The sequence below is a fragment of the Vulpes vulpes genome, chromosome 1 (assembly GCF_048418805.1).
Source record: "Vulpes vulpes isolate BD-2025 chromosome 1, VulVul3, whole genome shotgun sequence".
Lineage (NCBI taxonomy): Eukaryota > Metazoa > Chordata > Mammalia > Carnivora > Canidae > Vulpes > Vulpes vulpes.
In genome coordinates, this window is record NC_132780.1 from 29,837,472 (window position 1) to 29,860,498 (window position 23,027).

The following is a 23,027-nucleotide window of genomic DNA, read 5'->3' on the forward strand; positions in this document are numbered from 1 at the left end:
CCAAGTCAAACCTTTTGGGGAGGGATTTTTTTTTCATAGTGTTTTTGGCTGTAGGGCCAGAACTTTCAGGATTACCACAGGGTGGGATGCTCAGAGGCAGTGGGGGCCTTCTCTTGGATTTAGGTGGGGGCTTTTGTTATTCTTCTGAATCTTCTTCCTACTGTGAAGGTTTCATTGTTGTAAAGAGAATTTAGAGGCTTATGAAGATGTATGTTGCTTATTCAAGAAGAACACGGGAAGAGAAGACGCAGGGATGCACCATGCCCAGTTCTCATGTCTGAACAGAGGCTCAGTCTTGCCTCACTTCACAAAGAGGCAGCGCTGTACTCAGGGGCTCCCACCTGCCACCAAAGTGGAGAGATTTCAATAAATGGGTAAATCTCTGTAGACCTGCCTTGCAACCTCAAACCTTTTGAGGATAAAGAGGGAAGACACTGTTATGATATTAGGTTTCTGTGGAAATAAAGGCAATTTTGAAAACACAGTAGCCAATTAAAAAAAAAAAAAAGATTTGATTTACTTATTTGAGAGCATGAGGGGGAGAGCTAGCAAGCAAGCACGAGGAGGGGGAGGGGAAGAGGGAGAGGAAGAAGCAGACTCCCCGCCGAGCAGGGGGCCCGACACAGGTTCGAACTCAGGCCCCCAGGATCCCGACCTGAGCTGAAGGCAGACGCTTAACCACTGAGCCACCCAGGTGCCCCCACAGTAGCCAATTTTGAGAAGAAAAACTCCGAGAGAAATTTACAAGATTGAGTTGGGACAAGTTCAATTTGAAAAGCTGCTGGAGAGGTCCAAGGGAAGTGCCAGTAGAAGTTGGGAATGTGGAGCTGACATTTGGCTGGAGGTCAGGGAAGCCACTAAGAACGGCTATAGATTTGGTGGACTCCCATCTGGGTAATTACCTGTGTAGTCCTGGTGCTTGAAGCCATAATAATGAGTTTCTGGTGGAGAGAGACCAGGAGGAGATAGAATTTGTTTGTTCAAACCACAAATGTTCGAGGGGCCGCTGTGCATTCGGCATAGGCTGAGTGGTGGGCAGGGGGAGCAGCCAGAAGAGGCTGCAGACATGATTGCGGGATGACAGGAGGGCATCGGGCAGCCCCCCTAATGTCCTGGTACTCAAGGGGGGAAGACCGTGGTGAAAACAAGCCAATGAACAGGGACAAATAGTGCATTAAAGTATAAGCTGGCCGCTGAGAACATGCCCACTGGGTTTCCGAAGCAGGGCGCTGGTTTACCTTGGGGTTCTGGGAGAGCTGGTGCAGGCCAGGCCGCAGGGGACTGAGGTGCCAGGGGCTGGGAGGCAGGGGAGGCTGAGCACGAGGACTGCTGTGCAGTGTCCGAACTTCAGCAAGAAAGGGAAGGAGAAATTGGGTGCCCGATTTCATTCTGCTGCCTTCCCTGGTTGGAACAGGCAAGAACCCTTGGGGGGATTAGGTTTTGAATGAAAGATTTGAAAGTGATCCGAAGCAAGGATCTGAAAACACGGTATCAACTACAAAGGAGGTCAGATGGAGTGGGCAGGGGGTGTGGGAGATCCTACAGACGCACTTTGATCTTTGCTAGATTGGGAGAATGAGGAGGGGGCAGTTTGAGTAAAATTGATCCTCACAAGTATATACATCGTGAACAGAGTTGCACCACTGAGTTAATGAACACCTCCATCACCTCATATTTCCTTTCCTTTTTTTTTTTTTTGTGAGCACTCATAAGGTTCTGCTCTCTTAGTGAATGTCCATTATACAGGACAGTGCTCAAGTAGTCACCATGTTGTACTTTAGATGGAAGTTTGTACCCATTTACCAACCACCCCCCAGCCACTGACAAACCATCATTCTACTCTGTTTCAGATTCCACATGTAAATGATACCATGCAGCATATTTTTCTTTCTCTGTCTGGCTTATTTCACAGCATAGAGCCCTCTAGGTTCATCCGTGTTACTGCAAGTGGCAGGGTTTCCTTCTTTTGGTTTTAAGATTGAATAATATTCCATTGTGTGTATATACCACGTTCATTTTACCTGTTCACCCATCCATGGACATTTAGGTGGCTTTCACATCTTGGCTATTGTGAATAGTGCTGCAATGAACATGGGAGTGTAGATATCATTGAGGTGGTGATTTAATTTCCTTTGGAAATGTACCCTGAAATGGAATCGCTGGGTTGCAGGGTGGTTCTACTTTTAATTTCTTATTTTTAAAAAGATTTTATTTACTCATGAGAGACACAGGTAGAGGGAAAAGCAAGCTCCCTGTGGGGAGCCGGATGCAGGACTTGATCCCAGGACCCTGGGATCACGACCTGAACTGAAGGCAGACGTTCAACCACTGAGCCACCCAAGTGTCCCTTTCCAACAGCATTTATTGAGGACACCATTTTTTTTCTCATTGTATAATCTTTGCTCCTTTGTCAGAAATTAATTGAATATATACATGGATTTATTTCTGGTCTCCTATTTGGTTTCATTGATCTGTGTGTCTGTTTTTATGCCAATTCCATACTATTTTGATTCCTATAGCTTTGTAATGTTTGAAATCAGGATGAGTGATGACTCCATCTTTATTTTTCTTTTTCAAGATTGCTTTGACTATTTGGGGGTGTTTTGTGGTTCCATACAGAAAGAGAAGATTGTTATTTCTATGTCTAAAAAATATACCATTGGAATTTTATTGGGAATTGGGTTAAATCTATAAAAAGCTTTGGGTTGTATGGATATTTTTAAAAATCTTTATTCTTCCAATCTATCAGCCTAGAATCTTTGCATTTATTTGCGTCTTTTTCAATTTCTTTCATCAGTGCTTTAGTTTTCAGAATATAGGTCTTACACCTCCTTGGTTAAATTTATTCCTAAGTAATTTATTCTTCTTGATGCTAGTGTAAATAGAATGGTTTTCTTAATTTCTTTTTCTAATAATTTGTTGTTAGTGTATAGAAACTCAACTGATTTTTGTGGATTGATTTTATGTTCTATCATTTTACTGAATTTGTTTATTTTAGCTTTTTGGTGGTGTCTTTTGGGTTGTCTATGTATATAATATCATCTGTAAACAGTTAATTTTACTTCTTCCTTTCTGATTCTGATGCCTTTTATTTCTTTTTCTGGCCTACTTCCTCTGACTAGGACTTCTTCTTCTTTTTTTTTTTTTAAAGACTTTATTTATTTATTCATGAGAGACACACACACAGAGAGAGGCAGAGATACAGGCAGAGGGAGAAGCAGGCTCCACGCAGGGAGCCCAACGTGGGACTCAATCCTGAGACTCCAGGATCACGCCCTGGGCTGAAGGCAGCGCTAAACCGCTGAGCCACCCAGAGATCCTCCTGACTAGGACTTCTTATACTATGTTGAATAACTGTCTTGTTCCTTATATTAGAGGAAAAGCTTTTCACCATTGAGGATGATGTCAGCTATGGGCTTGTCGTATATGGCTGTTATTATGTAGTGCTATGTTCCTTCTATATGTTGAGAGTTTATCGTGAAAGGATGTTGAATTTTGTTGAATTTTTTTTCTGCATATTGAGATGGCCATATGATTGTTATCCTTCATGTTGTTACTGTGTTTCACACTTACTGATTTGTGGATGTTGAACCATCCTTATATCTCAGGAATAAATCTCACTTGATCGTAGTTTATCAACCTTTTCAATAAATGTGCTGTTGAATTCAGTTTGTTAACATTTTGTTGAGGATTTTTGCATCTATGTTCATCAAGGATATCGGCCTATAATCTTCTTTTCTTGTAATGTCCTTGTCTCCCTCTGATTTCCGGGTAATTCTGGCCTTGGAAAATGAATTTGAAAGTATTACCTCCTCTTCTAGTTTTAAGATTTTATTAAAAAAAAAGATTTTATTTAGTTATTGAGAGAGAGAGAGAGAGCATGTGTATGCGCAGGGGGAGGGGGAGGGTCAGAGGGAGAAGCAGACTCTCCACTGAGCAGGGAGTCCAATGCATGCTCAATCGCAGGACCCTGGGATCACGATCTGAGAAGACACTTAACCGACTGAGCCACCCAGGTGCCCTTCCTCTTTTATTTTTTTGTAAGAGTTTGAGAAGGATTGGTATTCTTTATTTTTTTATTTTTTATTTTGTTTCAAGTTTTTATTTAAATTCTAGTTAGTTAACATATAGTGTAATATTAGTTTTAGGAGTGGAATTTAGAGATTCATCACTTACTATAATACCCAGTGCTCATCACAAGTGCCCTTCCTAACCCCTATCACCGGTTTAATCCCCTCCCCTCCATCAACCCTCTGTTCTCTATATAGTTGAGTCTGTTACATGGTTTGCCTCTCTCCTTTTCCAAGTTCATCTCTTGTTTCTTAAATTCCACAACGAGTGAAATCATATGGTATTTGTCTTTCTCTGAATGATTTCATTTAGCACAATACACTCTAGTTCCATCCACTTTGTTGCAAATGGCAAGATTTCATTCTTTTTTATGGCCGAGTAATATTCCATTGTATATACACCACATCTTCTTTATCCATTCATCTGTCAGTGGACAATTAGACTCTTTCCATAGTTTGGCTATCATTGATAATGCTCTGGGATGCCTATGTCCCTTTGATCAGTATTTTTGTATCCTTTGGGTAGGACTAGTATTCTTTAAAAATATGTTAGATTCACTAGCAAAGCTATGTGGACCTGGACTTTTCCTTGATGGGAGGTTTTTGATTATCTTTGCTTTCCATTTTCATGGGATTTTTAGGCATGTTAAAGCACCACTTTGGGATGCCTGGGTGGCTCAGCAGTTGAGCATCTGCCTTCGGCCCAGGGCATGATCCTGGAGACCTGGGGTTGAGTCCCACTTCAAGCTCCCTGCATGGAGCCTGCTTCTCCCTCTGCCTGTGTCTCTGCCTCTCTCTCTGTCTCTGTGTCTCTCATGAATAAATAAATAAAATCTTAAAAAAATAATAAAGCACCACCTCAATGGTTAGGAACACAGGCTTTAGAATCCAATTTGAGTCCCACTATGTGAACTTGGGCAAGTCACTTCATCTCTCCAAGCCATAGTTCCCTTATCTGGAGAATGGAGGGTAATGATACCTGCCTATTAGGAGTGTTGAGAAGGATAAATGCCATTAAGCATGTAGAATATTTAGGACAGCGTCATGCACACAGTTAACACTTGGTAGGTGTTAACAATGATTATTATGTGTCTTGAAAATTTTAGGCTTCCCCAAACTTAAAGTTAGCACTCCTGGCCTTCTCTGGCTCTCAGTATTTGGTGAAGAATGTTGACACTGGAGCCAAATTGCTGTGTGATCTCTCTTGTGTGATCTGGGGCAGACGAACCTTTTGTACTAGTTTCCGCATCATTAGAAAGGAGGTAATAACAGTACCGACTTCATGATGTTGAGGTTAAATGAGTTAATATTTGTTTTTGTTTATTTAATGAGGGTTACTATTTGTTAAGTGCTAAGAACAGTGCTTGCCACAGTCACTGCTACACAAACATTTGTCAAGTAAATAAAAATGAGCTTCCTCTCTGTTGTTGCTGTTTGTTTTTCTGGAGTCATGACATCCCATCCTTCTCTGCACTCATCCTGGCAGGGACAACTCCTCACTTAGTACCTGCAGCAGTTGGTTCAACATCTTAAAAGAAATTGGACCTGGGGGACCTGTGTGGCTCAGTCGGTTAAGCAGCTGACTCTTGGTTTCGGCTCAGGTCATGATCTCAGGTACATGGGATCGAGCCCCACGTGGGTCTGCTTGAGGCTCTCTTCCTATCCCTCTGGCCCTCCCTCCTCAAATAAATTTAAGAAAAAAATTGGACATTTATTTGCCCTAGAGGGTCATTTTTAAAAATATTTTATTTATTTATTCATTCATGAGACACACACACACACACACACACACACAGAGAGAGAGAGAGAGAGAGAGAGAGGCAGAGACACAGGCAGAGAGAGAAGCAGGCTCCATGAGGGAGCCTGATGTGGGACTCGATCCTGAGGCTCCAGGATCACGCCCTGGGCTGAAGGCAGGAGCTAAACCACTGAGCCACCCAGGATCCCCAAGAGGGTCATTTTTACAAAAGGTGATGATGCCCAGGAACGGGGTAGGTGGCTGTCTACTTGGAATGGAATGGGAGCAAACTTCCTCAGTGCCAGTCTGTATCCCTGCAGCCTGAGGCTGTCTTGTTTGCTCTTCTGATTTCTCATCAGCTACAGGTGGCATGTTTTTCTGACTTATCTGACCCCTCTTGACCCAGCAAAGAGCTTTGAGTTTGTGTGAGCTTAATGTGAAGTTGACACAGTCTTGTCTGTTTTATCCTTTCTGGCTAAATTAGGAAATGGAGGATTAGTGCATAAGCCCTGGGAATTAAAGCCATTTTGGGGTGCTGGGAAGACAAAAGCAAGTGTTGGGGAAGCATCAGCCACTGTTTCTCTTGCTAACTGGTGGTTTTTTTTTTAATAACAAGTATGAGCTCCACAGCTATTCTCTGAGCCTCATCAGATCCACACAGTTTCCTAAAGACCTGGAAATTTTGTTATCCACAGATTCATTCTGGAGAATCTTATTTTTTTCTTTTCTCCAAAGTCCTCAGTTCAGACAAATCATTCTGTGGGCCTCTAATTATTCTTGCCAAGCTAAGCAGATGACCTTGGAAATACAGGGACTCCTTAAATGAAAATTATATTTGAATACTTGGAGGAAGATCAAAATCCTCTTTATTTTTTAAAGATTTTATGTGTTTATTCATGAGAGACACACACAGAGAGAGAGAGAGAGAGGCAGAGACACAGGCAGAGGGAGAAGCAGGCTCCCTGCGGGGAACCTGATGTCGGACTCGATCCCAGGCCTCGGGATCACGACCTGAGCCGAAGGCAGACGCTCAACCGCTGAACCACCCAGGCGTCCCTCAAAGTTATCTTTAAAATGTACATGCCTTCGGCACTTTCTTAAGGCATGTCCATAAGATGAAGCAATGATGGAGTGGTGCCTTTTCTTCGGCGATTGTCCTCCTGGGACCAACCACTCAATTCATTTCAACCGGGCTTACCCTCATCTTGGAAAACATGTTTTTCTACAGGGTCCCGACAACATAAGACAGACCTTGGTTAATACCAGATTTTCAAACTCCTCATTTTGGCTCCTGGCAGCCAGACCTTTGACTCTGGAATGCCCAGATGATGCAGGCTTGCTTTGCATTCCCTCAGATGCCCTGAAGTGCAGAAGGAGGATGTGATGTCCTCATAAGGTAGCAAATACCTTTTCTGAGTCACGGAGGCATGGTGATATCAGAGCTGGCTCCAGTCTGTCAGGAAAGGCATCTTCTTGGAGGAAAAATGGGAGTGGGTAGATGGGAATGGTGCTGGGATTGAGATCCAAACACTACCACTCAGGAGTCTGGTGGATTCTGTATATTAGTTTCAGGATTTCTTTGCCTCCATCTTTTGATAAATGGTACTCTTGTGGGGCAAGCTTCTCTATGGGTAATAGCCTCAGGAAAAAAAAAAAAAAAAAGCAAAATAGCTTTTGCTCTTCCGAGGCCAGAGCTTCCCAGCTCCAGTCTAGCAAGGTGCTCTAGAGATCAGTGAACTCTCTCTAGATGAGGCCTCTGCTTTCCTCCAACAAGAGTAACAAGAATAACAAAACAACAAAAGGGCTATTGATTTTATCTGGGCTCAGGAGGTTTACTAATAACTGTACTGAACCTTGTGATACTTTATAAATGGGCAGGCCAAATGGAGATTTGTAGAGGAAACCAGAAACATCTCCATAATCCTGGAGAGACAGCCTCCAAATCACACGTGGCATTGGATTTTCCTAGTGAGACAGGAAGTGGGACATTAATTGTGGAATTAGATCTTGCTGCTTACTTAGGAGTTTTGTGGTTTACTTAGCCTAGGCCACTGGGAAATGTCCCCAAGGGCCTCCCATCTGCGGTCAATAACTTTGTACACTCAGGTGCAGTCACCTAATTCAATATATACAGATCAATATGTTGTTCCCAAAGCTAATTTAACAACACTGACTTCTGGTTGTTTATCTTATATGGCTTTCACTTAAAAAGTCTAAGATTTCAGGGGAGGGAGGCATGCTTCCCAGGATAGCGGGTATTAAGAAGCCCCATGTGGGGCCCAGAACAAAGTCTACTTCCAGCAGGTGGAGACAGTTACGTGAGATTTATGGACCAAGATGATAAACGTGAACTTCATGTCTTACTGTGATTTCAGAACATCTCAGCCTCACACATGCAGACTGAGCACTTCAAATCCTGCCGTGTGTCTCAGAGCACAGAAGATTGTGAACACTTACGGTTGCTTAATCCGCAGGTGATCTTTTACAAAATATTCTAGATCTTATTACTGTTTTTGTGAAAATGTCCCAGTTTCAGAAAGGGCTTTCCCCCTTTATACATTTTTTTTTGTAAATATTTTATTTACTTATTTGAGAAATACGGACAGCAGGCATGAGCAAGGGGGAGAGGGAGAAGCAGACTCCCCACTGAGCAGGGAGTCTGATGTGGGGCTTGATCTGAGGACCCTGGGATCACTACTCGAGCCAAAGGTAGATGCTTAGCTGACTGAGCCACCCAGGCACCAAGCTTTTCCCTTTATAGAATGGAGTTTGCTTATTAAATCTCAGTAGGTTGCATTTATTGTTTGCTCTAATAACCCAGGTAAGGCCAAGTGGTAAGAGCTGTAATCCTCAACTGTAATGTCAGTGGCAAGGGCCCTAAAACATCTGAACAGCTGGTAAAGCTGCATGTCTGTGGATTCTCCATGGGAGGTGAGTATATGGCATTTACTAAACATATTATGTGCTAAATACATCACATCCATTTTCTTATTGAATACTTAAGGCAGTCTCACGAGACAAGATTTGTTATCCTCATTTCACAGGATAAGAACCAAGGCTTAGATCATTGGCAAGAGTCCCAGATCTGATTCGGTACCAGAGCTGTGTGCCCACTCACTGGTTTCTATGGGCCCTTGCTGGGGAGTTAAGAGAACACGAAATATCGATCCTGTTGCATAGAATCTTCCTGGCATTCTACCAAGGCTCTGCGTGATCATTTCCTCCTTCTGTTCCAAGAGGGAAGATTCTTAACACCTGCAAAGCCAACACCATTGCTGGCTCACTGCCTGATTATAAGCCAGACACAGTTTTCTCAAGCTATCCTAAGGATGGGGTGTGTTTTTAATAAATGGCCTGGTGCCCGGTGGACTCACAAAGATTTGTTGAGAAATAGTCATTTATTAGAGCTGATAACACTTCCTCTGTACATGAGTATACTTTGGGCAAGATCAAAGTCATATGAGGACCCTGCTCAGGTGTACTAACTCTCCCAAACAAATCTCTAAGTAGTTGGGCTGGGTGTTTTATCCCATGTTCCCTAAAGAGGTCACTATCCTCAATTAGTCTGGTCAGGTAGTGATCAGCTCTCTGTGAAATGGTGTCCTCTCTTGGTAGGTTAGGGAGTTATCTATTTACGTGTTGTCTGTCATAGGCTAGTAAGTCCACCAGCAGAACCGTGTCATGACTCAGGTTCTGGGCAGGGTGTGGAATCCCTGAATATAGCATTTGTGGTTTGTAGGCACATTTCAGAGGGCAGGATTGGTTCTTCAGTGAAACCAGGGCACCATCATATGGAGATAAGACGACTTCCCAGTATAGTAACTTCTAGCCAAATTATACCTTCCCTTCCACCTCAGTGATACAATAGGGATGAACTGTTCATCACTTACGGTTCTGTATTTCAGCCTTATCATCCCCATGGATTCACATGAAGAACCAAGAAGAGTACTTTTCCCCAAGGCCTGCTTTTTCATTCTTGAGCGTAAACAGTTTTGAAAACAATCATCTGTTGACAGTCTGAATCAACTGACCACGTCTCCACTTTCCCACACCCCTTCTGAGTAAAAAGAAGAGATAAAGAACAAGGCTGGGAAGGAGGAAGGGCAGAAGTATTTATTGAGACTGAAATGGAACATCGTTCTCTTTAATGAGTTAACAGCACAGTGTGTTAAGAGGCTCGTTACAAACTCACTCCAAAATAAGGATGACCTGCAGTTCACGAACAGCTCTGCCAACTCCCGTGCCTTAGATCCGAGCAAACTGCCAAGAGGGTAGGACCTTTCAGCCCATGACAAATTATGGATTCAACTGCATCGATATTTAGATTTACTTCCACTGCACAACATCAATATTTCCCTTCGAAGACTAACATTGAATCACTGGTCCACGTTTATGATGTGTACACGACAATCTAGGATCATTCCCTTATAGCTTTCAGGGTACAGGTAGTCAACATTGAGCATTTGTTTACTTTTCCACCATCTTTGGCACAGTTTCTGGTTTTCTTAAATATAAAAAAGCACAGGTTTAAATTGGCTATACTGCAGAAACGTGACTATTTTGGATCTCCGTGTAAATACAAATTTTTATGTTAAGTGTTATTTTTAAGATGAGTGCTGAAGCACAGATTTTAATAAACTATTTCCATAAATTAGCATAAGAAGGGAAATGGATTGTAATGACCAGGGCTGAGATTACTAGACTACTAGTTGGAACCATCCTCCCTTGAGGAGGAGATGAATTTCATACAATGGAAGAATTTCCCTGAACCACTCATAACCAAGATCTCATGTTGTGGGACTTCCTTTGCAAGAAGACACTGGCCAATGTGACTTGTTTAGTCCATCAGATCCATATTAAAATACAACTTAGCTGGTAGCTTGCCACTGTTGTTTAGGCCCTAATGGGTACAAAAGGGCAAAGTCCTGTCATTTTTAAGTGGGTCTAGTTGATCTTGGAAGAATGAAGCCTTCCAATTGGATAAAAACACATCCAGCCTTGTATGAGTGACACCTTTGTATACAATTGTATATAGAGCTGATATGGATTCCCTCCCAGCAGCAGGAATCTGGGGGTTGTAGATAAATGGTGATGCCACCTTGGAGTATCTCCATAATACATATCTGCTTTGAGGCTGACACACAGACGTGGAACAATCAGACAACATGATATTTCATTCCTATGCTCCTGAGAGAGGAGTTTGGATAAGCCCCAAAGCAGATCTGGATTGAGATCATAGTTATTATTCAAGTACAAGGAAAGCTCTTTATTTCACATTGACAGTTCAATTCTGATCTCTGTCTGGCAACTTATATGAAAATAATAAATATATACATATATATCTAGCTCTATACTGAACACTGGGGTAGGAGTTACCAGTGTCCCAATACAGTACATTGAAAAAAGAACCTTCCCACAAAACCCCACACCCATCTTAAAACTCTGATTGCAGAATTGTGCTGGTCTGTTTTCTTTCAAAGTTGTTTCTTTGAAATTGGCTGGAGATGAGTTAAAAATGGACAATTTGGCACATTAATGGGGGGGAGGGTGTTTATATGCATTATAATCTATAAAAATGTGAGAAGTCAAAGGAAATCCATGCCAATAGAAAGCTTGAGTAAAAATTTGTAATCAGAGAGTATTTTTTTTAAAAACTCAAAACACTGGACTGTGTATGAGAAAGCAATTTTTTTTCCATATCCATGTCCTAATCCAACAGTTATGACTCTATTTACTTCCAAACTTTAGAATTTTTAAATTGCAGACAATCCAGCTTTCTTTTTCATGTATTTTCTTTCATGTTACCCCACCCCCAAAGCCCAGAACCCCGAGAGTGAAAGCTGTGAATCCAAATATAGAAAATAATCTGGAAGTTTCTATATCAAATCCAATGTACAGTTGGCCATTAATGTTTTTCTTTTCCTTATTTAATGTTTGAATTTGCTAAGAGATGACTCTTATGGAGCTGTCCTTCATCATTCCTGGTCCTATGAAGCCAGGGACTCTAGAACTGAGAGGTCTGGGTGAACGAGATAGTGTCAGATTTGTCTACCGCGAAGCCTCCATTGACATAGGATTTCTTGGTATCTGAGTCTTCATTATCCAGTATTGTGGATTCCAAGGCAAATGGGTTCACAATATTGACTTCAGATGAAACATCCATCTGCTCCAGCTCCTTCTTAGAGAGCTTCTCCACAATGCCTGTCCCAAACGCATCACCGAGGACGTTCACCATGGTCCTGAACCGGTCCCTGGGGAAGAGAGAGGGTGAGTCTGACAAGAGGCCCCAAGTTCATTTCCATCTGCCACTGGGGAGAGAAAAGGATCTGAAGCACTCAGTTACGAATTAAGCAAATGGAGAGAATGCCGTCCTCATGGCTGGACCAGAGAGGCTCTTCTCATAGGCCTGGGGGAGAAGGTGGCTCTTAGAAGTATAGAATGAGCAAATGCGTTCCCTGGGTGTGTGCTCCCCAGAAGTCACAACGACCCTCCTAAATCCAGCCCCAGTCTCCCCAAATTCTGTCCTCTCCTCCCAAAGATCTGTGAATAGAGTCTTAGCAGATATTCTGGGGGAGCTGAGGGAGGGTCACAATTGAGTCAGCCTCTTACCCTAACCTCTGTCTTGGTGCATTTCTGGCCTCTCTTGGTGAAGGTGAGGGGATCCTGTGGGTGGCATATATGCCACAAGGGAGTGTGTGTATGTGTGTACATCCAAGTGTTCCTGTGTGTTTGTGCATCCCTGGTGTTGTCATTTCTCTGCCACATTACATCACTCTACAGGCAAGCCAGCAGAGAGACAGCAGAGCACAGGCCCAGAAGACATGGGTCAGCTGAGGAGTAGCTTCTCCCTGTGGTGCCCTCGGCCAGCCTTAACTCCCACACGGCTTGGAGAAGACGCTGTGGCAGGAAGACATGGAGCGGAGAAGGAATCCTGGCGATACAAACTTAAGCTTGTCTTACCCCCAAGCCTTTACTCGTGGCCACCACCCCTGATGATGTAGAAGATCTTGGGAAGATGGGCTGCCTTGGAACCAGGCAGTTCTAAATCTACGAGGCTGACCCAGGGCTGGGATAGACGAGGGGAGCCTATATGGTTTGGAATGTCTGGGTCCGGCTTCTTCACCTTGCTCTTTTGTGTGTCTCTCCTCTCATACTCGACTGGTATCCTTGAGCATTATCAGGTATAATGAGCTAATGGAGATCACCGGCCTTTTAAAAATCACTGCTCAAAGTTAGGAGGAGTTAATTTTTAAGCACATTATCAGATGGCCTGGTCAGAGGGAAATTAAAGCAGCAACAGATGGCTCATTAGACAATCTGAGGACAGAATGATGACAGGCTGCCGATTCTGCAGGGCTGGGAAGCCCGCCTCCCCATCCGGCCGAGGCAGTACATTTATTTCAACTCACAGGAGCCAGTCAACAGCGATGATTAGCGTGACATCCTCCGCCGGCAGGCCCACAGCACTCAGCACGATCACCATGGTCACCAGGCCAGCCTGTGGCACACCAGCAGCTCCAATGCTGGCAGCCGTGGCCGTGACACTGCAGCCAAAACACACCAGTGCAAAAGGCGTTAGACACCCGTTTGTCCCTTTGGGGCCCCAGTGCCTGTTACTGGTGTGTCCCCAAATTGGCCGCTTCGAATCTGCTCTCTGCTGGGCATCAGCTCTGCCTCATTAGAGAGCTGTGGGGGACAAAGCAGGAATCAACCTCCTTCCAGGGGGAGATGTGGCAAATCTCTCTAGTGCACGGATATGAAAAGCTGCCTGAGAGGCATTCAAAGAATAGGTAAGAGGGCTACTCAAGAGGAAGGCAAGAGTTCACCAAGTGGGGTATTCGTGGCAGGCATCAGCTGCCTATGCATGCATGCACCATCAACTACGATAAGTGCCAATTACCTCTCTGCCGGCTTTCCTTTCTTTCTCCCTGAGGCCATCTACTCACCCAGCCAACCATTAACTGGTATCTAACATGTGCCAGGAATTTATGTTGCCTTGAAGGATAGTCAGAGGGAGGCGTACAGGTAGATGGGAAGGGTATTTCAGGTGAAGGTGAAGGAATGGGAAGGCGATCAAGCAGGTCTTATGCACTCTCTTGACATCATAAGACTCTTGGCCTCTGGGGCTGCCCTTTATAGCACAGAAAAGAGAGCAATGCCTCGGGTCTGAGGTACAAGTGTGTACCCCTGACTGTTCCATTTTGCCAGTGGATGCACTTTCTGCAAAAGGAAGAGAGTTCTGGAGCTGGAAGAGGCAGTCAAAGGAATGTCCTTACTGTGTATTTAAAAAGATTCCTCTTGGACAGATAAAATGTGGTGCTGGGGATTCTTCTCTTTGGAATGTGGAGTTTCTCATCAGCAGTATCATTCTTACTTAAATCTGGTCATTTTGGAGGAAACCCTCACCATGGCCTGAAAAGCCCCCAAATCAGAATAAACTTGAGAGGATGCCCACTCTACGTTTTGGATGCATGTTCTCATCCTGAGTCCAAGGAGGCCTCTGGGTTGAAAGGTGAAGATGTAGCAACTGTCCATTTAAACTAGAAGAATGCCTGATACTGTCCACAAATCCATATTCTTGTGGACTCAAAGAGCCTCAGAATTCTTACGAAGCTGATTCTATTACTAATTTGTCTGCCTAGTGATGTGCTGCAGATGGCATCTGAAGGCATGGTCACACAGAGGCCAGCCTTCTTTGACAAGTGTGTTTTCCTTCAGTGGCTGTGGCCACAAATTTACAGTAAATTACAGATTTCTGGGGTGTCCCGATTCTTCGAAAAGTTTCAGGCCTACATAATCCTTTAGATCTGTTCTGACTTAAGTAATCTTTGGAAAACCTAAGTTTATTTCAATGCTGGTTGAAACAAGATTTAAACTGACTGCAACAGCAGGTTTTCTTTGCCAGACATGATTTGTGCCCATGCCCACTGATCCCTTTTGGAAGCCGCAACACATCAGGGTTAACCACATCCCAATAGCCTGTGGCTTGGGTCAAAACTCAAACCCCATTTTGTCAAAGAAAACCCTGCCCTTCAGCCTTGACCTTGCTTCTGAACTCAGACCAAAGCCATTTGACTGGTTTTGGTCTGAGCCTGGGAACTATAATTCTTCAGATGGGGGAGAAATATGAAAACCTGTTCCTTCTATTTGAATATATTCTATTTTGTCTTTAGAGGGTTTTCACAGAAGAATACACAACAACCATTGGTAGGGAGTTCTTTCTAAGCATTGAGATCTAGTTTTCAGACAGGACACTTGGCTTGGGTCCCATCCAGGCTGGCCTGGGGTGTGAACTGAAGCGAGTACAGATTTTAGCATCAGAAAGATCTGGCTGTGCTGTTTCCAGTAGCAGCATGTCCTTAGGCAGGCTCCCTCTGAATCTCAGTTCTTCGCGTCGGATGGGGAGAATGTGTCTACTTCGCAGGGCGTCACGAAGATGAAGTGAGGCAGTATATGGAGGGCATCCAGTATAGCAGCTGGACACACCAGATCCTTAAAACACTGATGTCACTTTTGCTACATCACCAGGTGCTACTCTCAGAGCTACTGCCCCCAGTATTACTACTCACTGCTACAAAACAACATACTATTGTCATGTCTTTTCTCTTCCAAGCTTTTTCTAGGCCCTACATCCAGCCATCATCTTTTGTTATAAGAATATGCATCCTATTTTCAATCAGTCCTAACCTTTGATTAGTGAATATTACGATAAAACCACAAAAGGGTTTGGACTGGGTGGATGGCGCTTACGTTTCTTTGATGTCCAGGCCAAACGGACCACAGAAGGAGATGAACTATGGGTCTCTTTAACCATCAGCCACATGAGCCACCACTGTAACTCGTGAAGGGAAAAGTCATGTTTATTATTTCATTATTCTGTCCCAGGCTGAGCCAGAAAGGATTTTAAATTTTAGGTGAATGATCACTCTGGGCCTCACAGTTGTGGTTGTTGGCTCTGGGCCAGTAGTTATTTATCAGCGAGTCTGATTTAAGGATACAGGGGTGCCTGGCGGGCTCAGTTGGTAGACAGTGCGACTCTTTATCTTTGGGGTTGTGAATTTGAGCCCCATGTTGGGTGTTGAGATGACTTAAAAATAAAATCCTAAAAAAATACACACCAGAGCATGGGGACAGTTTTGATGTGAATTATTTAGCTTCTCCACCCAAAGTTGATTTGTCTAGCAGTCAGGTTAACGACAACAACAAAAACGGTTAGAAATATCTAAGAAACTCATGACTAAGGGAGGGTGAGGGATTTGATCACAAAGTGGCAAATACCCAAAAGAACTGGCAGACTGGGTCCCACAGGCCAGGGCAAGGGAGGCAGCAAAGGATACTTGGAAGAACCAAAGTAACAACCGCTGAACCACAGGTGGCTGTGGGGCTTTCTTAGGAATGATTCAAGATTTCACTTTGAACATACTCATCGCTGTTCAACCTATAGGACTTTACTCAAGCTCTTTTGGCTCAGGCTTCTTAAGCTACAGACACTTTTTATAGACCACGCAGCATAGATATAGTTTCCCAGCTGATGTGCCAATGGTCCAATTGGCACTTGTCTTCAGTTAGCTTCAAGCCAACAGCAATAAATACTTTATGATTTAGGGTTGGGGAAGACTTAAAAATATACTGTATTAGAACATTGTTAGAACTTACTTTCTGCCTGGAGTATATGCCTGTGCCAAGTACTGGGGATGTAAGAGTGAGTTAACTTGGAAAGGCCAGATTCAACTTTGTGTAGGCCTAGGGACTCAGTTTAGTCCTAAACTTCCACTCTACACCGAATGAACGGTGAATTAATCTCCGGATTAACTCTAAACCCAATCTATCCCTTCAAAGCAGCTCTGTCCAGGAGAATTTTCCATGCCAGAGCCTAGTTCTATAATGATGGATCCTCCTATGTCTGCTTGGTCCAAACTGTGTGTGTGGCTAGTGGCTACCATCTTGAACAGTGTTGTTTCAGGGCAACAACTCTGGAAAAATTCATTAATGACGTTTTTAGCATCTACTTGAGAAGACAATTCATATGAGCAGAATTCTTTGCAGTATTGGGCTCTGTTGAACATTTTATCCTTGGAAATCTCTCTTCTCTGAGTTTCCATGATGTGATGATTCCATGGATCTCTTCCTACGTTTCTGTTCCTTCTTGGGTCTCCCTCTCGGCTCTCTCCTCCTCTGTCTGCCTCCAATATCGGGATTTTCTAGGGCATAGTCCTTAGTCCTTTTCTATTTGCCACAAACCCACTGTCCCAGTCTTCTCATCATCTCCTGGGAACTCACGATGGACACACTGTTCTAAGCATTTTACAAGCGCTGACTTAATTACCACTACTTACATAAAATGTAGGTACTATTATTATCCTCATTTTACAGGTGAGAAGACAGAAGGGTACAGAATTCAAGTACCTTGGCCAAGGTCATGATTAATCATGGTGAAGCTAAGACTCAAACACAGATGATGGACTCCTAACCACACGCTTGATGACTGCCCTCCCGCTGATGCCTCTGACATCGTATCTACACATTTTTTACTGCAGAGTTCCACCTGGATGTCCTGAAGGCATTTCAGATTTAATGTGACAAAGAGTATAAGCTCTTTATCTTCCCACCTAGGCTTGCTTTTCTCTTCCACTAGTCTCTATTCTGATAAGCACCAAGTACCAGTCCAGAACCATCCACCAATCCTGGAGGTCATCCTAACCACCCCTGTTCCTCACTCTGAATCCAACTGATTCCTCTTGAATTCATTAGCTCTTTTCCATCCTCAGGGACAGTGCCTTGATTGTTAGCCTTTTTTTTTTTTTTTAAGGATTTTTATTTATTTGAGAGACAGAGCACAATGGGAGGTGGGGGAGAGGCAGAGGGAGAAGCAGGCTCCCCGTGGAGCAGGGAGCCTGACGCGGGGCTCTATTGCAGGACCTGGGATCATGACCTGAGCCTAAGGCAGATGCTTAACTGACTGAGCCACCCAGGCGCCCCTAATATAGGCCTTTTAATTCTTTACTTGGACTGCTATAGTAGTCTCCTAAATAGTCTTCTAGCTTACATGCCTGCTCCCATCCAGTCCATCCGCCATATTTCCATGATACCCTTTGAAAATACAAATCTGTCCATATTATGAAAGACTGAGCTCCTTCCATGGGCGCCTCACATGAAGCCTTTCATGAGATGATCCCTGCCTGCTTGTTCCTCTGTGTTCTCCACATTGTACTCTATGCTAGTGTATCCAATAATGTGTCCTCTCCAACTAGGCCATGATGTTATCATGAGCCCCTGTACATGCTAGTCCTTCTATCCCAAAAGCTCTTAGGTTCCTTCTTCTCTTACTAAATTTTTATTCCTAAGACTTAACTAAAACTTCCCTTTCTCTGGGAAGCCTCTACTCACCTTCCCTTCCTTCTCTGGTGCCTCCCTATGCCCTTGAACCTCCATAATAGTTCTTATCACACTCCCCAGCATTTATTTAGTTATCTGTATCCCCCTATATCCTGGGGGCCCCCTGAAAGCAGGGGCTGGCCCTTATCTAACCCTGAGTTCTTGGCATCTGTTGTGTGCCTAGCACCCAGTGGGTGTACTGACTCAAGAATGGTGATGCCTTCGGCTATCCAGACCCTGAAGGAGAAATCCTGCATGCCATGATTCTACTTCCTGTAATAAAGTTGTGTTTAATCCTGGGAAGGGACTTTATAGACCAAGAAAATCAATCTACCAATGGACCATTCCTGATCTCCTTTCACAGGAGATCAATCTCTTACCCCCACAGGCGATTTTTAGTTGAGACAATTCCAGTAACAGAAACGAACATGAGTGTGACCCCGTGCCCTACCTGATGGTGATGATCTGCCCAATGCCCAAGTCCAGGCCATTCAACTGCGCAATGAACACAGCTGCCACGGCCTCATACAGTGCAGTCCCGTCCATGTTGATAGTAGCTCCCACGGGCAGCACAAACCTAGTGATCCTCTTGTCCACCTGGTTCTTTTCTTCTGCACAGCGGAAAGTGACAGGCAGTGTGGCTGAACTGTGTGATAAAAAGAGAAAGGAATCCATGGTCTAGGAATGCCAGAGCTCAATCCCGGCCTGAAGAGATGCTTCTATGCCAAAAACTAAACCAAGAACCCAAAGCAGGGATTTTCTGCAGGCCCAGGAATGAGAATGTGCCGTGTCTACTGCTGCTCCAAGTTACACGGTAACACCTACCTGGGCTGCAGGCCATGCCACGAGGGCAAGAAATACCCAGTAGGTGCAGAAATGTTTAAGGACACAGGCAGAGAATGTAGAGGTCATTCCTTGAGTTAATGGCAGCTACAGCTACAAAAGCACAAGCTATAGCTGGGGCGTTATCAGCTGCATGTGGCCGGGACAGCTCTCGACTGCAGCCAGTGAGAGCTGACTAGGTGTGGCCCAGAGATCCTCCCAGACACCCCTCTTCTATTTACCTGGAAGAGATCATGAGAGCCGTCAAGAGAGCCTGAGCCATTCCCATGGCGAATCGGAAAGGGTTCTTCCGTACAACTATGAAGTAGATCAGTGGGAGAATGATAATGGAGTGGATCGCGAGACTGTGAATGAGAGAGAGAAGCAGGTTCATAGATGATACCCTCTCTTCATATTAATCCTTTTTTTCCAAAAAGCTTTTTTTTTTAAAAAAAATTCATGATATATCACTTGATTTTCATAATGACCCAAGAGAAAATGAAAAGCAGGACAGGGATATATGTCTCCTTCATTTAACCACTGAGGATTAGGAGACTGACTCAGCAAATGAAGTATTTTGTCAAAGCAGTGAAGCCAGTAGCTGCATCCACATTTCAGAGCTCACAGAACAGGTATGTCATGCTGCCAAGCCCCATATGTGCTATTCTTGCAATAGGTACTAACATCACTTCCTCTTGCTGCTGAATTCTTATCCCTCTTCTAAGGCTCAGCACAAGGGCCCCCTCCTCCAGGAAGGCTTCCCTCACTTTCCCAGGTCAAGTGGACCCTTTCATCCATGGTAGCTCCATGGCTCCACATAAACCTCTACCATAAATTCTTACCATACACCCAGGCCCTCTGTTCCCTGGGCCACACTGCCATCCTGCTGGATGGTGCCCATCTAAGGGCAGGCAGGATGCAGTAAGGAGGAAGTCCCTGCCCTCCTACAATAATTCTTCAGGACTGACCCTCTTTTCTTTTTTTTTTTCCTTTTTTCTTTATTATTCCTGCCTTCTGAAATGATTCCTTGTTTCATGTAGAAATACACAGGTTATGCAAAACAGGGGACTTAAAAAATGAGACCGAGCCAGCAGATGCCTCTAGGGGGCAACTTAGAGTTTACAGATCAGTTATTCAAAGCTGAAATAAGAAGAAATGGCCATTGAAAATACAGATCCTAGAGGTCCATCGTGAGGGTCTTCTAGATTCCCAGCTTGTGGCTAAGAACTATGAGAAATTTAGTTTTCTGTTAGAAACCATGGTAGGGGTCATTGAACAGAAACAAGCAGAAATGTGTTTTAGCATGATATGCCTCAGCCAAATCACTGCCTGTACACAGGCCCTGGCCTCTAGAAGGGTAGAGAGTCCTGCTCCCATACCCTGGGGCCCTGGGATTGGACGTTGGCCCTCCCATTGTAGACATCCAGGCTTCTCCTTGGCTGACAGGGCTGTGCTCTTGGTAAACACAGATTAACTCCCCAGGACACTTGGGTTCCAACAGGTGAGCTCACTGCTCAAGGTGGGTGTTTGGGGCCACTGACCTGTGGGAGTGTTGGATGTTGTTTATTCATTCCCTTGGTCCATATTTCTTAGCACATGTGATGTATCCTGCCCCTGCTGGATATCCAGGGGCACCATTCCTAACTTTTCCCACCCTGTCTCCCCTCAAGGAACCAGTAACTGGGCTGAGATAAATATGTAAATGACCTGTCCCCAGGCTGCCTCTCTGTTTTTCATAATTCCTCCCAGCCTGAAGATTTTCCCAACATCCTCTCTGACCCTCTGATGGTGCAGAGTGTGGTAGTGGTTACCAGTCCCATCAACAGGATTGGAACCAACTGGCCACCTGCTCCTACTTGCCCAAGTCTCATTTCATTTAGGCTCTGCCTGATTTCTTTCTTGGGGTTGGGGTACTTGTGGGCTATTCTTACTAATTTGGTGAGTTTCCATCCTTGGAGAAGTGAATGCCAAGAGAGGCCACCAGTAGGTTTTGCTCGTTTTAAAAAATGATTTTAACACAACTAATAAAGGCAGCAATAAACCATGGTCCAGGCTGTTCTGCCAAAATCTGGCAATTAGCACAGTATGATCCTCCCCCAGTACAGCTGTTAAAGGGCAGCCCCTCCACCCTGCTCTCTTATCTCTGAACCCCCTCTTTCTCCACACATGGGAGAAGCCGATTATAACTGAAATGCAGCTTCTCAGCAGTGATCCATTGGCTCAAACACAGTTCCTGCTTCCCCTCTCTCAAGTCTGACATACCCACTCAGGACGGTAGCCATGTAAAGGCCTAGCTTGCGGAATATTTCCCAGTCTTCAACTTCTATGATCTTCCCAGCAATCAGGAACAAAATGCCAAGTGGCATGTAACTAGAAAGCAAGCAGAGCAAAGACACTCCCATTATCAGGTGTCTTCTTGAGGTGGGACTGCTGTGCAAAAAACAAGCCAGGGCATGCCCCCTGGCTCGGTATGTGCGCTCAGCTGGGAGGAGCACCTGGTACACAATAAAGCTAAGGTGCCAGCCTCAGGCCCTGGTGGACCACACTGGCGCCAGGGTTCAGTACCTGTGCATGTACACACATGGTTAAACAGGGGCATATCCCATGCCTTGCTCCCGGTGCACATATGTCCAGTGGATGGTCCCATCTGCAGATCTCAACTTTTGCTTGACCCTCCATACATGGCCACCATGCTCTTTCTAGCCCCGGTCATCTTGTTTCCCAGGTGGTAGATTCAGCAACCGAGCAATACAATTAGTAGTGGAAGTGGTCATAACAGCTCTGTTTCTGGAGTCCTAATTACATGCCTGGTATTGGGTTAAGTATTTGACATACATCATGTCCCTTAATGTACTTCTCCCAGCTCAAGGGGGAGACATTTATTGTCTCCCCCGCTTTTTTTTTTAACGGATGATGAAGCTGAGGTTCAGCAGAAGTAAGTGGCTGAAATAATTAAACCTTTTGCGTCATTGTCATTGTCTACATTTCGGGGTAAATAATGTTGAGTCAACTCAGTATGAGATAAATGGGGGCAGAGATCACCTAGAAAAGATAGACTTTTTGATACTTCCAGGGATGGGGCAGATGTGTAGGTGGCACCGCTGGTATGCTCATTTAAGGAGAGCACTTTGTGTTCTGATGTGTAAAGAGCCCCTTTAAATCACTATTTTAAGAGTTATTTCTTAGATAAATGCTGGTTGGGGACAAGCCGATCAAGGGCTTTGGTAGAAAAGACAATGGCTGATACGCAGATTCTTGTTAGTGAACTAACTCCTAAGTAATATGTAGAATTACTGACTATTCTAGTGTCTCAGCATTCCATGTTTATCCTTCCTGGGGTGAGGTCAGTGGAGAAACACAGGCCTCTGTATTCTAATTTTGAGGAGACAATTGTCAGGAGAAGCAAGATGGCATTCACTGGCATCTACTCACCACATAATGATCTGAACAATTTTCATGGTTGCATCACTTAGAGCATTGAAGAAATCCACCAGAACCTGTCCTTTTTCTCCCATTTTTCCAATGACAAGTCCAAAGACGAGGCAAAAGACAATCAGGCCCAGGACATTTATGCCATCTGAATACATGCCTACGACTTTGTATTCCTTTGTTTTGTTCTGTGGATCAAAACCAAGAGAAAATATTGATGCACAATTATAACTTTGTTAGAATGCAGAGGCCCTGAAATGAGAAGATTCAATAGCCAAAAATAATAAACTAGTAATCTACCCATCAGAGTCAACAATACTCGGGGAGAAGAAAAAAAAAACACAACAAACAACAAACCACCTACGCATGTATCAAGTTTGTACTGCCCCCACCCTCTGCCACTGAAGTGATTTTTTTTTCCCTTTTTTTCAAAAAATCCAAACTTGAAGATGTCTTTTGAACATTTCTTATTCTGGGATATCTTGCATTTTTAACAAGAACTTTAGAATGAAGGCACTTTTCAGGGTTATTTTAACAACTTCGCTACATTTGGAGTGTGTGAAAAAGATGGGAATTAATAATGAAGGAAGAGC

General features: G+C 44.0%; 1 protein-coding gene across 1 annotated transcript in view; it reads right to left on the reverse strand.

The window, feature by feature from the left end:
• Window positions 1-9,896: 9,896 nt before the first annotated feature.
• The window catches only part of SLC1A1 (solute carrier family 1 member 1), a 77,180-nt gene continuing 64,049 nt past the window's right edge, over window positions 9,897-23,027 (reverse strand). The window contains exons 7-12 of the mRNA XM_072761747.1: window positions 22,438-22,622; window positions 21,268-21,375; window positions 19,248-19,370; window positions 18,635-18,829; window positions 13,218-13,352; window positions 9,897-12,059 (exon numbers count right to left, since the gene is read on the reverse strand). Coding sequence (XP_072617848.1) covers window positions 11,813-12,059; window positions 13,218-13,352; window positions 18,635-18,829; window positions 19,248-19,370; window positions 21,268-21,375; window positions 22,438-22,622 — 993 coding nt within the window. The 3' untranslated portion in view covers window positions 9,897-11,812. The remainder of the gene's footprint in view (window positions 12,060-13,217; window positions 13,353-18,634; window positions 18,830-19,247; window positions 19,371-21,267; window positions 21,376-22,437; window positions 22,623-23,027) is intronic.